Here is a 16,014-nt window from a genome sequence, read left to right as displayed (position 1 = left end):
AAAGTTTGTAGTATATTTCTGATACAGTTACTCATTTCAATTTCAACTGAGCCATTTCAATTGCATTGTCGTTATGTTAAATGCACATTACAGCCAATTCCAAATGAAACCGGATATACAATTGAGAAAACTTGATTTCATCCATAAAAAGTACAACATATAACATGTTTTAAATGGAATGTGTTTATTCTGATCTAGCACAGTGATTGGAGCAAGAGTTGCCAGTCAAAAATGAGAAAATCAGAGTGTATTTAACCCAAACACAAAAAAGATAAATTGACAGACAAGAAACAAATAATTAACAATTACAATATTCATGAATTGACAGTTTGAAATGACTTTAGTTCATTTAGAAAGGGCTCAAAGCATGTAAATGGAGAAAACTATCAGCATATATATAAATAAGTCTGAATAATGATTGCAAATTCAAATGCAGCAATTCTGTCTACGCCACTTTTTTCAAACGAATGTGTTTGGAATGTTATTGCCATTTCCATTATTTTTAATCAAAATGAGCTAAAACAAAGCCAGCAAACAGCATAACAAGACACATAAGATTACAAGCTAATTTAATCTAAACATTTCCTTGAGTTGGTATATAAATAAATGTAAAAATAAGAGGTCAACTGAAATCTACCACACACACCACAGAATTCACAGCAAATCATTAACAATGGTGCCATTATCACTTCACTAAATAGAAATGAATCTGTCCTTTAGCATATTACCATATGATTTAAGTACAAAATCGCTAAGAAAAACCATGCATGACAGCAGTGACTAATTCTTTATGAACTTAAGCTGCTTTGAAATGCATTTACAAAATTAATAAATAATCAAGTATATGTAAAGGCAATTATGAATGGTGCAATTTTAGGAAGTGACACTGCAGATATCTTGTACAGCAAGATCTATTACCTCATTTACAAAGGACAAAACGTAATGTATTCCAGTGCATGTTACTCTTTAGCCTTTACCATCATGATCTGAATAGATTATAGTTACTTTGACTATATTAAATGGCCATTTAAGTGCAAGTCCTATAATGAGATTTAAGTTTAACAATAATGAGACTGAATAAGGACAAAGCATGTGCCATGAATTGTTTTAGTGAAGTTTTATTGAATTGTCTATCGCAAAGATTTGTAACTAGGTCTTTCATAAAGATTATTACTTGGTATTGGTATTTACAGTATAAGCATTTTTTTTTCAATTTCATATTAGGTTTAAGCAGGTGTGATTTTCTAATAACATTCCTATTAAATGAGATATAAATCTGGTCTGAGAATCTTAAGGCATCGCTGAGCAACAGGTTCAAGCAAGGCTCAGATTTGTATGAAAACTGTTTCTAAGTTCACAGCAAAATTAATAACAAACTACAAACAAACAGTAAATCGGACAGCAATCACTTTCACTAGAGTTCGCTTTACTAATAAGTTTAAAAAGCCTCTGGTGAAAAACATCTGAAAGCCCACCATGAAGAAAAGCCCTTTGTTTTAGCTACACAGCTTTACTATCTACTATCTTCACTATCTTTACTATTTATTCTAGATGTGCATAGACATTGTGAACCTATAAGGAGAAATGGATTATCTTTATTTGAGGAGATTCTGGAGCATGGCAGTCGCATAGGTGGGTCGAGCTTGCTTGCTTTCGATGGCATTTCTCAGGTATTGGATTCCTCCACAGCGCTCCCAGATCTCTTCAAACTGCCGTGGCAGAATCTCTGCTCCACGCTTTCGTGTAAGCCCGGTCTCCTCTAGACTTAGCTCACACATCTCCATGTCATCCTTACCTGGGTGCAGCAAAAGATTAAGGGCATCATGCTGTGCCTGGATACATAATACACAAATATATCCCACATCTACTGATAAGAGTCATATTTGTGAGGGGGATTTATACTGTATTTCAACTCCTGATCCTATTCCAAATAAGAATTTGAGCCTGATCTCATGACATTTTTTTGACTGTGGTCAGTGTGGTGACATTTTTGCATAATGTTATCACGTGGCTCTATACACATATTGTGACAGTAGCACTGAGTGGCACTAAAAAGAAAGTTATATTTTCTCCAAAACAGATGAGAAGGTTTTTAAGGTTAATGCTCTATTTAGTTTTAAATCAACAAAACCTACCTACCTCCCTAGCCTTATGACCGATAGTGTCATAAAAAGCCAATTTAAGATGAAAAATGCATTTGCTGAACCAACCACATCATTTTGTGGTGCTTTTATGAGACTTTCAACTCGAGTGTCAAATCGCATTCACTTCAGGACTCGTACCTCAGTCTTTTGCATCGCAAGTGCAACGCTCTATCAGTTGAGCTACTGTGCAATTTGATCGCACCTAAACAAGCTTGTAAATGTAGTTGGTTATGTAACACAAACTAGAGGTAGACCGATATATCGGTCTTACTGATTAATCGGTGCCGAGTTTTATGGAAATATCGGCTATCGCCAAAAATTAATGACGATAGTTGCAGATACTTTCTTTTATTCCTCCATAATCCTTGATAATTCAGTTTTTTAAATTGAAGTGAGGGCATGCAAAGTAAAATGTGACTATATGGAAACGTCCCTCGTCAGCACATACATCACTTCTCCAAATTCATATATTGTGAACAATAATAATTAGTGCTGTCAGAATTAACGCGTTAATGCATGCAATTAGAGTCATTACACTGACGTACACACCACAAACAGACACACAACAGCACCAGAGCCCTTCTACAAAGAAGAGCCTACAAGCTTAGCATAAAATAGCATAAAGTGGCTGTCCTATAAACATTCTTTGGCCGGTATTGTCGTAACACGCTTGTTGACTGTTACGCTCTCTTCAATGATAGAGCCACGGAGGTTGCTATCTCAGTTAATAAAATAATCTCTAACAGCGCTTCCCTGTCAGTGATAAAATTATGGAGAATTTAGCTCTTTGTGCTACTTGATGTACAAAACAAGTCCACATGAGACTTGTAATTTAATTAGCATTTTAATTACCACAGAAGCACACCAAATCTTAACTATCACCAAAACGCAGAATGAGACGTTTTTGTTTGCAAGCGCTTTTCATGGTGAGTTTTCACAGATGGCGTTGATGCTCTGACGCGACTCATGAACGCAGCTTCAGGATTGCTGGAAGGTTTTGTTTGGAAAACTTTAATAAAGCATTATAGTGCTACATATGGATGGAAATAAATTATTTTTGACAAGAAAAGTAGTATATACAGTATCAAATTTCAGCACTATTCAAATCTGCGATTAATTGCAATTAAAAATTATACGATTAATATTGAATAAAAATTTGAATCGACTGACAGCACTAATAATAATACATAGGTTATAAAAAGATTAATTTTGTACATAATAAAAATAGAGCATTGTAACGGAGCCAAGTCTCCGTCATTTCAAAATTAGAGTCCCTGGTGTGTTTCAGGCTTGTTTAGTGTTAAAAGTCCCACGTTGTGCACCCAGTCTTCTTTTCTTTTCTGATTTTTATTGGAATTTTGCTTGAAAAATAAACTATATCTGAGATTTTATTCATTTTGTACTCTATGTCTATGCTGACTAAGAAAATGGTGTAACATTCTATTAATTTATTTTAAAAACTATCAGCTGATTAATCGGTTATCAGGCTTTTCCACCACCTTAGTTATCATATCAGCAAAATCCACTATCGGTCGACTTCTAACACAAACATTAAAATATATTGCCTTACAAGTCATGTACAATAGTAAAAGTGTTTTGATGTCATAACATAGCACAAAAAGTAAGTACTTCTTATCTGATAATTTCCCCTTTTACTCAAGATTTGTGTGAAAGGAAATAAAAGTGATTGTTGTTGTAGAGCCTCTTGCTCGTTAAATGCTGCGATACATTTAACGAGCAATGTTAAAATCATTTTGCAAAATTTAGGTATAAGTAACATGATTCTATGAGACCAGATACTGTAGAAGAATTCATAGTTTGTGGTAGAAGAAAATTATTGTTGTTTATAATATAAAAGAATTAGGCACTGCTAATTAGAACTACACTGGTTGTGTTAAAGCCTTTAGTACCTGCTACCAAGAGGATTGGCTGCTTGTCTGGATGAAGCTCCATCTGCCGGGCAATCCAGGGTCCATCAAAATGAGCATACCACCAGCCCTTCTTCTTGTTCTGAGGGTCTTTGTACTGGTCAGCAGGGCGGATGAAGGGAATGCGGAAGTAACGTTGTTGTCGGTTCATTGTGATCTCTTCCTGCCGAGCTGGGATGGGTGGAGCAGGGTTCTGCTGAGCTAAAGTGATATAACAGTAAAATTACAATATTACATAATAATATTCTGAACTAGATTTGAGGAAAATGTGACGAAAATGTTGGTCTTGTCTATGCAAAATTAGCTACTAGGGTATTGTGGGTGGTTGCAGATTGTGGTCCTAGATATGGCTTGGATCCCTCCTTCAAAGTAAGCCTAAACTGGCTTTTTTCATCATCTGCCAGGTGTTACTTAAAAAGTAACAGCGCATTTCTTATCAACCAGCATGATTCGAGGTATTATTTGTGTTTGTGGTAGCACAAACCTTGCAGGACGAGTTACACATTGAAATGTAATACTGTAGGGTTAGAGCTTTTGCCTTAGCAACCTCCATTAATAACCAAAAACTCTGGATATGACATTGTCTTATCTACCAACTATTTATTTGTTCTGTGCAAAAACATCACATTCATACATAAATGAAGTCATAAAAGAGAGTACATCTTAAATTTGTCATTGCTAAAGATCAAACACATCTAGAGTTCACCATAATGTCAAGAAAGTTCTCTGAGAACTTATTTTCTAATCCAATATTGACTTTGCAAAGCTACAGTCCTGATTCCATCTTTGGGAGAGACAGCACAAACCCTGTACACCTGAGAGAACACTCAAACAAATGTTTGAAGCTAAGACACATCTGAGGATTTCACACAACAAGAGAGCCAGACCGTTTGAAGAAAACCTGCAGGTCGCTGAGAGCAACAAAAGATGCACAACTCTAAATCTCCAGTTTATTCTGCACGAGCAAACACTTAAAACACACAAAAGTCTTCCAGCAACCAAGCGGGATGACGTGACTTTCAAGCAGGAAAATAAATTACATGTTTGATTACCTTGAAACTGCATTGAGTGCCTCGAGATGTGCTTCTAGCTGTCTGCATTATGTGCATCACAATGCTAACGTTAATCATAAAACCGCACGAGACTGTGTGTCAGAAGTTTCTTGAGAATAAGAACAAACAAAAGAGTGTGCCGATTCAACCTTGAGAAAGTGCAGCAGCACACACACACACACACACACACACACACACACACACAGTCCTTTAGCAATAAGTTGTAGTTGAACATGTTGTATACACCCTTTAATCTTTCCAGAATTTATAGTATGCTGAATCACCTTTGCCATTACAAAATAAATCATCGGCTAGTTAGGGGCCTGTCGTACTGTGAGATTTGTATTTCATTGTTTTTCCACTGTGCAGAGCATTCTCTTGGGGAAGCAGGTAATATCATACCGTAGTCAGTGACCGATTTCGGGGCTCTCATCTCTGTATCTGTGTTTCGTTTCTTGTTCTTTGATTTCCAGGCGTGGTAAACCTTCAGACGACGATGAAATTCCTCGCGGCATGCTGCCAGCAGCTCTATATCTACAAGGGAGAGATATCACATAGGTTTAGTACTGCATTGTCATGCATGACAAGTTGAGTTTTACACAATGCCCCGTCATCATGTGTGGTTAGGTGTATGCTAAACATGAATATGGAACATCTATTCATTATAAATGGTATAACTACATTTATTTTTGTTTTGTTTTGCATTGTGACAATTAAGCCCCCACCCACCATACTTTTTACCATATTGCTAAAAAAATCACATTCTCATTACTGTGAAAATAATAATATATTAAATTGTAAAGTATTTACAATGGCAAGAAAAAGTATGTGAACCCTTTGGAATTACCTACACTTGTATGTAAATTTGTTTTAAAATCTGAACTGAATATGTTAACGTAGGGGTTTTCGAACTAGGGTCCGGGGACCCCCAGGGGGCTGCAAGGAGACGTTTGGGGGTCCTCTGAAAATGTGAAAGAATAAAAAAATTAAAAAAAATAAATAAAAAATATATTATATATATATATATATATATATATATATATATATATATATATATATATATATATTATTTTTAGGGTAACCAAAGTTAACTTGCTAACTTCAAATATTAATTATGTTTAATTAAGTAATTATATATGTTGAACATTTTTTAACAATTTTACAGAATTTGACATTGCATACAACCACTTAAAGGAATATTCTGGGTTCAATACAAGTAAAACTCAATCAACAGCATTTGTTGCATAATGTTGATTACCACAAAAATTAATTTGGACTTGCCCCTCCTTTTCTTGAAAAAAAAAAAAAAAAAAAAAGCAGCAGCAGCAAAAATCTGGGTTCCAGTGATGCACTTACACTGGAAGTGAATGGGGCCAATCTGTAAACGTTAAAAAAAAATACGTACTATTTTGAATGCATAGCCACAGGATATAAACGGTATGCTTGTTAACATGATTTTATTGCAATAAGATCACTTACTAACCTTTTGTGTGTAAAGTTATAGCCAATTTTACAACTGTCATGACAAACAACCCCTAAAATCCTAAAATGACTGTAAAAATGATGATTTAAACAACTTCACAGCTCAAACAATACATGAGTTTTAACAGAAGAATTTATGTAAGTGCTTTTATAAAATTACCTGCTTCACATTTCTGCATTTAAACCCTCCAATAATTGGCTCCATTGACTTCCATTGTAAGTGCCTCACTGTAACCTCGATTTCTTTTTATTTTTTTAAACTATTTTTAAGTTTTAAAATTATTTTTTGTGGTAATCAACATTATGCCACAAATGCTGTTGATTGAGCTTAACTTGTATTGAACCTGGAATATTCCTTTAATTCTTTTTTCTAAAGACTGTTTGGAAATCTTGAGATTAAACATGATTATTATATTCTATGCACTGTCAATTTAATACAAAGTATTAACCACTATTTTTTACCAACTATTTTCCAGTTAATAATTTTATTTAATATGTTTTGGCTTTAGTACAATGGCTATATAAAATCCAATTATTCAATTTTGCAAAAAAACCTTTTTATTTAAAATATCACTCTTACTATTTTTTTCAGACCGTTAAAATACATGAAAAAAATTTATACATGAAAATATTTAGGTGCCATTAGGAAGGGGATCATGATATTTAGATGTCCTTGGAATCAAAAAAGTTTGAAAACCCCTGCGTTAACGTGTTACCTATGAAAAATTATGAGATTAATTGCGACTGAATATTCTAATCGACTGACAGCCCTAGTACTGAATAAGTGAATCAGTCATGGATTGAGAGCATGTTTGAAAACTGTCCACTCTGTAAAATGTCTGCGCCCTCCCCATTTAGTTGGATTGTGGGACGGGATAGTGAGGCAGTAGTTATCTCATATTCAAAATATGACTGTTGACATGACCAGCTCCACTTGAGCTTGGAAGATCCCAGAGATCAGATGAAGGGGAGTCATTGTTCTTACCACAGGAGGTGTTGATGGCGTCTCGCAGCTCGGCGTACTTCCACTTGCTTAGGTCATATTTCTTCACCTCAGATACCACCTTGTTGGCCTGCACCTGCACACCCCTGTGATTGCACAGAGAAAGAACAATTTGCACAGCCCTACAAAATGCTAGAGAGTTTTTCTTAGCTTCTTATTTTTCACAGGCAAAGGTTTTGATCTATCCAACTGGTGTAAAATCTGTTCCCAGCTGCTAAATGTTCCCTAGGCCACAGCAGAATCAGATGATTAATTGGCCTTATGCTTATGCAGAGATACATTCTCTCTGAAACTTGTAGTGCCGTGGAAATAGCACTGATATGTCCAAATTAACACCTCACTGAGCAAATTGCCAAGGCTACACCTACAGAGCTGCAAAAGGGAGAATGGTTAATGGTGGTTAATGATGGTTAATGCTGAGTGAGGCACAGACTGCACGTGAGCTCTGCAATGCGAGGGTTTTTTGCAGTCATGGGAGGATCACGTGACTCCCAGCGCTGAGCTCTAAGTCAATCAGAGCAAGGTTTTTCCTCTTCTTTACTAAAGATACATCTGTGAGGAGTCTGTGGGGCAATGGACAAAACCTCTCCAACCAGAGAGCTTTGCTTCTAATCCTAGTGTCATCATTTAACTTGTCAATTTCAAAGCGTTTGTACTATGTGATCACAACTGACAGTGTGTGTGAATATTCTATATGGTTTCAGGCGATGACCTGGGTGGCCAAAAAACAAAAATTAAATGGTGATTGCAATCTGACATCCATGCCACGGTCTAATTAGACTTTTAGTAGAGAGTGCACAGTTATAGGGTTCGTAATTTAAACTGACCAAGAAGCATTTTCCTTCTTAGAAAAAGACAATTCAAAATGGCAATTTAAGGTGGAATCCAATATAACGAGGAAGCAGACTGTAGACCTGTAAACTCTGAATCAGATCAGCTTCAGTGTGAATCAAACAAGCCTGCACATGAAGATGGATACAAACTAGAATTTTACTTCTTTTTATTAGACGAAAATGTGAGTGGTGCTTGTTTGTGCAAAACTCACCACGATGTTAGGGTGTTCTGGGTGATTGCCAGGGCATTGCAGTATGGTTTCTAAGGCCAGAAATAAACCGTACTTTATGCAAGTATGTGTACACAGATGAGTTTGCTTGGCCAACGCATTGCCAATGTGCGTTCTTGCGTTACTGAGGCGGTAAAAAACCGAAGTACTCTAGGGGGCGATAGAGTTAAATTCGAATGTCTGTGCCATTAAACTGGATGTGTTATTATTCAGGAAAGTTGTTAGAGATATATTTACTTTATCTTACTTCAGCAATATTCTCTTCAAACTGTTGCTCCGCCATGACAGTAGTTGGCATGATAGAAATCTCATCATAGAAGCGGACAGTTTACATTAATGCTTGCTATAGCGCCCCTTGTGGCAATTCATCGTGCAACGTGTACTTGCGTTGTTATATGAAGTGCGGTCTGACACATTTCAGAATGCAACAATGCACGAAATCGAGCTTGCGTAGCTAGAAGGGTCTGTGTTCATATACAGTACTTGCATAGAGCATGTTTTGGCCTTAGGGGGTTCCTAGGGTGTTCTGAGTGGTTGTGAGAGCATTGCTCTGTCGTTGCTAGGTGTTGCGCAGTGGTCCAAGTCGAAAGAGCCCACCCCCAAGTTTCTATGATATTATGGGGGCTTATTACAGAAAACTTCCTATCTTAAGTCTTAAAGGGATAGTTCATCCAAAAATGAAAATGTTCTCATAATTTACTTACCCTCATGCCATTCCAGATGTATATGACTTCCTTTCTTCAGCAGAACACATTTGAAGAAAACTAAAATAATATCTCAGCTCAGTAGGTCCTTATAATGCAAGTGGATTGTAACACGATATTTGATGCTCCAAAAAGCACAGACAATCAGCATTAACATCATCCATATGACTCCAGTGGTTAAATTAATGTCTTATAAAGCGATATGATTGCTTTTGGTGCAAAAAATATCAATATTTAAGTATTTTTAAATATAAATAATCGCTTCTGTTTAGCAGCAGTATGCACGTTCACAAGAGGGCTGAGGTCATGCAGCCTCTCATGTGACGTATTGGTGTTGGCATGTTCACCCGAGAAGTAACGCATGTACGACACACCCGGAAAGCAGCGCTGTTTACAACTGAGTAGGAGGAATGCTGTACAGACCAAACGGCGTAAACACACTGAAGCAAATTTAAACAAAGATGTCAGAAGATTTTGATTTAAGAGGAGAACAGAAGATACAAGTTTTTGCACAGCCATATTTATTTGAACCTGAGTACTCCGATCAGGAGCACAGGGAGATGGAGGAGGCTGGACCAAAAGCAGCACAACAACAAGCCTCAGAGAGACAAGAGCTTAGGAGACACATGTGGTGTACATGTAGGCAATGCCAACAGAGGTAGAGTGTGTCTGCTGCAATGAATGCAATGTTGCCATGCCATCGCTGGAAAGACAGCGTGACCTCAGCCCTTTCGTGAATGCACATATTGCTGCAAACCAGACGCTATCATTTATAGTTAAAAAGTACTTAAATATTAATCTTTTTCACACCAAATTTATAAGACATTAATTTAACCAGTGGAGTCGTGTGGATGACGTTAATGCAGATTGTCTGTGCTTATGATTGTAGCAGATTGACTTGCATTATGAGGACCTACTGAGCTGAGATACTTTTCTATTTTATTTTATTATATTTTTTTCAAATGTTCTGCTGAAGAAAGGAAGTCATATACATCTGGGATGGCATGAGGGTGAGTAAATGATGAGATCATTTTCATTTTTGGGTGAACTATCCCTTTAAATTAAGATCTGATCAGTGAAGTCAGGATTTTTCACAAATTCATATTACAGAAGCAAATCTAACTACAGATAGGAAAAGATTATTACAGAAGGATCATAATTTGCCAAACATCTTAAAAAAGTGTCAACTTTAGGATAACCCCACTGGCGTCCTAACTGAAAACATATTTGAAAGCCATTGGTTAGTCACATTACAATACTATGTATCATAACTATAGCACTGTCCGAGAATGGAGCTACATTTATTAGTGAACAACTTTTGGAAGACTCAGATGGTGTGCTGCGCTTTGATGACAAAACACTAAAAATTATTACAGACTCCCACGAAATATGATAATGCAGTTATCAAAACTTTTATTTCTGCAGCCTTAAAAAAAAAAAAAATCAGATTATATAATTTCTTTTTTTTTTTTGCAATAAGAGTATTTACTTGCAGCTTTAAACAAAAAACAGAAAAATGTAACTAATAACTAATACTAGTTAAAACTAGTAAAATGAATAAAACTACAAAACAGCCTTATTTATATAACTTGAAAACAGTGATGAACAGCAGGATTTAACTAAACATTTTGCTACAAAACAGATGATGTAAAATGCTGTGCAGGGACTCAATTAATCTTAGTTCATTAAATATCCAAATGAACCGATTCTCTATTATGAACTGAACTTCCCATAACTGAATACATACAAGACAAAATGGACATTTTAGGAGAGCTTATTTGATTAGTGGTTCAGTTCACCATGCTCTGTTATATTAAGTTACTTTAGGCTTGTATTTTTATGAAGTTTCTTGTAAATATGGGCAGTTGCAGTAAATACAGGCAGCAACACTATAAAGTGTGACCAACCACTAACTGCAGCTGTTAAATCTTATATGCCGTTCAAGCAACACTATACATAAATGTCATTAATAAACACCATAGTTTGTTTTAATTGTAAATTAGTAAGACATTAAAGGGGTCATGTCATGAGGAATCAAATTTTCCTTGATATGTTTGCATATAAGATGTCATTCTACTATAAAAACAAACTGTAAATTTCAGAACTCAAAACTTAATCCCCAATGCAATAAAAGCATTCATTGAAACCAAGCTGCAAAAACGTTCGTGCCTCGTTCTCTACATCCACGGCTTCCATACGTCATTTGGGGGCTCATTAATTCATGACCACCTCTACAGGATAAAAACATCAATGACTACTTTACATCATCCCACCCTTGGCTTCGCTCACTGGTGCTCTGTTTGTACTCGAGAGAGAGAGAGAGAGAGAGAGAGAGCAAGACAGACAGGCCTAGTGTGACCTAACTATTTAAGAACACTAAAGGGGACCCATCTGTACTATTTTGAATTATTTTTGAATATACAACAGTTAGTTCCCATCCTCGAATCTGATTGGACGAGAGACGTTCCATGAGCACTGATGGTCTCACACCATCAGCACTCGGACGCTTCACTGTGTGTATCACTCTGCTTGTGTTCCTTCCGTTCTAAACTAAAGTGTAAGAGCAGTGCATATGTGTTAAGACCTACTGTTTGTCTTTTATTTTACATTACATATGTTAGCCAGCAGGTGGTGGCAAAAGATCATTTTTGTGTGTAATATGAGCCAGTTGGTGACGTGAAGTAAATCCGCTTCAGCCACTGTTTACATTCAACAGCGCTCTGTGATTGCTACTATACTACTAACGCTAGGAAATAGCTTTAAACGGCTTTAAACGAACAACTTCAGCATTTCGGCTCATCACAGCTGAGAGACACAACAGACTGATTGATTACACAACTCAAGGCGCTTACCTCTTATCGGAGTTTCCACACTGGATACATACTGTTTAAAATGGCAGAGGACATTGTGGTTTCTATAGTGATAGGTACTGTTGCGCACCAGCTACCGCGAAATAGAGATGAATACCCCCGCTTGGACGGCTATTTTACCACCGAGAAAGCTGATCTTCAGAAAGCTGACAGCATCTCTGCTTGGGAGTGGCAACAGGTGATCGTACATGCTCCGTCTCTCTCTCTCTGTCTCTCTCTCTCTCACACACACACACACACACACACACACACACACACACACACACACACACACACACACACACACACACACACACTCTCTCTCTCTCTCTCTCTCTCACACACACACACACACACACACACACACACACACATCCATCCATCCTTGTTTATCCAATAACTTGTGCTGTTTCTAACAAGCCGTGATACTATTTCTGAAGTGAAATTTTTGAATTACTAATGGAGGCTTGGACACATCATTTGGTTTGAACCAGCAACGGCAGATTCTGATCCATCACGTAAGAAAGTAGTTCCATGCACAAATGCGTTTTTATGACAGTACTCATTGAACTGTTGTATATAAGCATATAATTAAAAACTTTGACCGTTTTTAAGTATCTCGTGGTGCTTTTAAAAGATGCAGTGTCAAATTAGAACTCTGAAGAGGAAACCCCATTCAGTTTCATCAGCTGCGCTGCCTCTTGCTGTTTTGAGCACAAATGCGTTCTGGATGCCTTCTTGAACCCATCTGCGCTATTTTTAATTGTTGGTGTATGTAAACATGAACTAGATGGACTTCTTTGACCGTTTTGATGCGTTTTCAGGCGATGTGCATTTAATATCCAACACATCGGATGCAATGTGCTGGATGTGTGTTGTGTAAACCCTGAAAATTAGTTTTATAATGTTGTGGAGATTGTTCATTCTATTCCGATGGAGTTTCAAATATGGCTGTATTTGAGGGGCTGCACGATGTTAGCCAATCATAGCAGTGGCATTTATATTGAAGTTTTAAGAAGGTCCTTAGGCCAAAACCGAGCGTTTCATACAGAGGGCCAGAGACAGGGTGGAAAATGATCATATATTACTAAATTACTTTTAGTGCAAAAAAAGAAAACCTTTACTAACATTATCAGTGGACCTCAGAGAAGATAATAAAAAAAAAAGAGAGAGAGAGAGTATGTCATGACCCTTATAAAACCAGTGATGTAGTGTAGCGTTGTCATGCTACACCGCTATTTGTTGGAAAAATTATCTTGTTTCTGGAAAACAACTGAGATATTGTCGCGCTACTGAAAAATTTAGTAGCGTTGCTACTTTTAGCTAGTTACTCCCTAACCCTGAAAAACAAAAACTGCCATGAAAGAATGCTTATTTTTACTCTGACACATTCTATTCTGTTATTCTACTTCAGGTGACAGCACGAGAGGTAGAATCATAAACACATCATCATAACAAAACTCTACTTCCTCTTTAAACCAGCCTTTTTCAGTACACACTAAAATGTAAAGTCAAGTTTCTTTTCCTCAAGTACCATCATCCACAGTTCAGAGAAACCTTCATGCTGAGTGTTAGCATGGAAATCTCATGAGCAGGTGCAGACTGCAGTGCTTGTTTGTAAAATATGAAATGCATAAATCCAACATATATTTTGAGGCCTCATAAATAAATGGAAATTGGGTTGTTGAGGTCCCGACAGAAACAGGAAATAAGACTAAAATTGATCAACACATGTAGGGGAAACCAAAAAACATTCCAAAAGTCTCATTTTATGACCATGATTTCTATGATTGGTACTACTGTTTTTTTGTGGAAAACCAATATACAACTAGATTTTTACATTTTCTGAAGAAAATGTGGGTGGTGCTTGCCTGTGCAAAAATCACCAGAGTGGATGCTAGGTGGTTACACATTGACCCATGTCAAAAGAGCCAACCCCAAGACCCTGCAATATTCTGGTCCCTAGATCTGGCTCAAGTCCATTCTCAATGCTATCTACAAATATAACCATTAATAACCAGGCCTCTTTATTCAATCGTAGAACTCAATAAATAATTTATTCATGTCTGAAGTATTTAGGTTAATATCAAAACTAAGAATTAGCCCATTGTTTTAGCATGGCTTTCTATTAGTTGAGTAATCCTCTATCTAGGTTGTGGTAAGATTAGAGGGACAGGACATGACTGTAGGTTAGTGTGGATAGTGAATGGGAAAATTAGAGGAAAAAGGAAGCCTGTTCTACGTGTTACATCTCTGTGAAGAACCAAAGACCTGTGGTACCATCACTAGTAGGTAAGGAAACACAAAAAAACAAGGTTTGGTTGGCATCACAATGGGTCTTATTCACTAATAGTTGTGCAGAAAAAAAAAAAAAGTTTCTCATGCTTAATATCTACCTTATTCACAACGGGTGCTTACGCACATACTGTAAATTTGTTTTTATCCTCATTCAAATGTTGATAATCCTAATCACTCGAAATTTTAGGAGTGAATGCACTTAGCTGCATAGAAAAGCTATAGGATGCTCTTTTGCTCCCTTTTTAGTGAATGACTTAACCTCCAGTGTGCGGTCTGTCTGCACTGGTCTCAGAACAGTTTGAAATGCACCTTATTTTCATCCTATCTCCATATAAACCCACTGAATGCCACATTTTTCAGCTTTTGGATGAACCCATTGATTCTCAGTTTGATAATGTACAGTAAACATAGGATTTCTAAGGAACATTACTGTACATTCGCAATAAATCACTTAAATTTAAAAAATGGCATATCGGATGAAACTTAAGACTCTAATCTTTTGACTCAAACAGATTTCAGTGTTAAAACTTAATTAGGTTTCTTACCAGATGTAGTTTTGTTGGCATTTCCCCCAAAGACACACTCCCCTGTTATTGCTGCCATGTTGTTTTGTCACATGAATTCGTATGTCAAAATGTTAACCCTTTACTGACAGCCTAGAGTCTTCTAAACTGAGATCAGTCGGTTTAAATGAATATAAATTATGTGTTGGGTATAGCGAAGCCAAAATACAACGTCCAAGCATGTGTTTGCGGGGTTGCACAAGGATATAGGCCTAGACTATACAGTACGTGATCAGCTGCACTTTTATTTTGAAACCTTTTCCAGAACGAGATATAACAGACATTATTTTATTACTCTGAAATAAGTAACACTTTTATATATATATATATACATACACACTGTATATACTTGCACACAGTTAGTGAATGAGACCCAATCTTCTTACCATCCCAGTTAGCATGTCTAAAAACAGCAGAGCCCTTTTATTAAAAAAAAAAACGACTTTTTTGTCCTTTTCCATTACTAAATGAAATATAACTCCCAAGCGCTGCACCACAGGTTTCTCATGTTTCTCTGTTTACCTGCTCATAGACACATAAGTTGTCTAGAGCAAAAATGATTCATGCCATTTATATAACACGGAGTTTCCTGTCTAGCTAAACCTTGTTCTTTGTTAGTTGTTCTACAGCCGCCCCGGGATAATAAAAGCTCTTTTCAGATGGAAATCTACATAAAAATATCTGTGATTTATGGGCTTTTTATGAATGGTGACCAGGTCACAAACCTGCATGGAGTCTCCTTTTGTTTGACTTCACCTGGTGACGCTGTTTGCCTTCATTTTTTATTATTGTGTGTATGTGCAGGGCCCAAATTTAACTTGAGAACATTTACCAGACATAATTATTTCATACCGGCCATGAACATTTTTTAAATTAAAAAGTACACTTCGATATTATATGGCAGTTATATTTATATGTTTGTTTTTTC

The 16,014-nt window shown here is 36.6% G+C and overlaps 2 protein-coding genes across 2 annotated transcripts in view; both read right to left on the bottom strand.

The window, feature by feature from the left end:
* The window catches only part of colec11 (collectin sub-family member 11), a 284,310-nt gene that overhangs the window by 162,414 nt on the left and 105,882 nt on the right, over window positions 1-16,014 (bottom strand). The gene's annotated exons all lie outside the window — the stretch shown is intronic.
* Window positions 175-16,014, bottom strand: part of LOC127455029 (unconventional myosin-VI) — a 103,215-nt gene continuing 87,375 nt past the window's right edge. Inside the window, exons 29-32 of the mRNA XM_051722560.1 lie at window positions 7,592-7,695; window positions 5,527-5,658; window positions 4,055-4,273; window positions 175-1,795 (exon numbers count right to left, since the gene is read on the bottom strand). Coding sequence (XP_051578520.1) covers window positions 1,596-1,795; window positions 4,055-4,273; window positions 5,527-5,658; window positions 7,592-7,695 — 655 coding nt within the window. The 3' untranslated portion in view covers window positions 175-1,595. The remainder of the gene's footprint in view (window positions 1,796-4,054; window positions 4,274-5,526; window positions 5,659-7,591; window positions 7,696-16,014) is intronic.

This window comes from Myxocyprinus asiaticus, chromosome 17 (genome assembly GCF_019703515.2).
Source record: "Myxocyprinus asiaticus isolate MX2 ecotype Aquarium Trade chromosome 17, UBuf_Myxa_2, whole genome shotgun sequence".
Taxonomy (NCBI): Eukaryota; Metazoa; Chordata; class Actinopteri; order Cypriniformes; family Catostomidae; genus Myxocyprinus; species Myxocyprinus asiaticus.
Note: the sequence above shows the minus strand (reverse complement) of the source record. Positions and strands in the feature narration are given on the sequence as shown.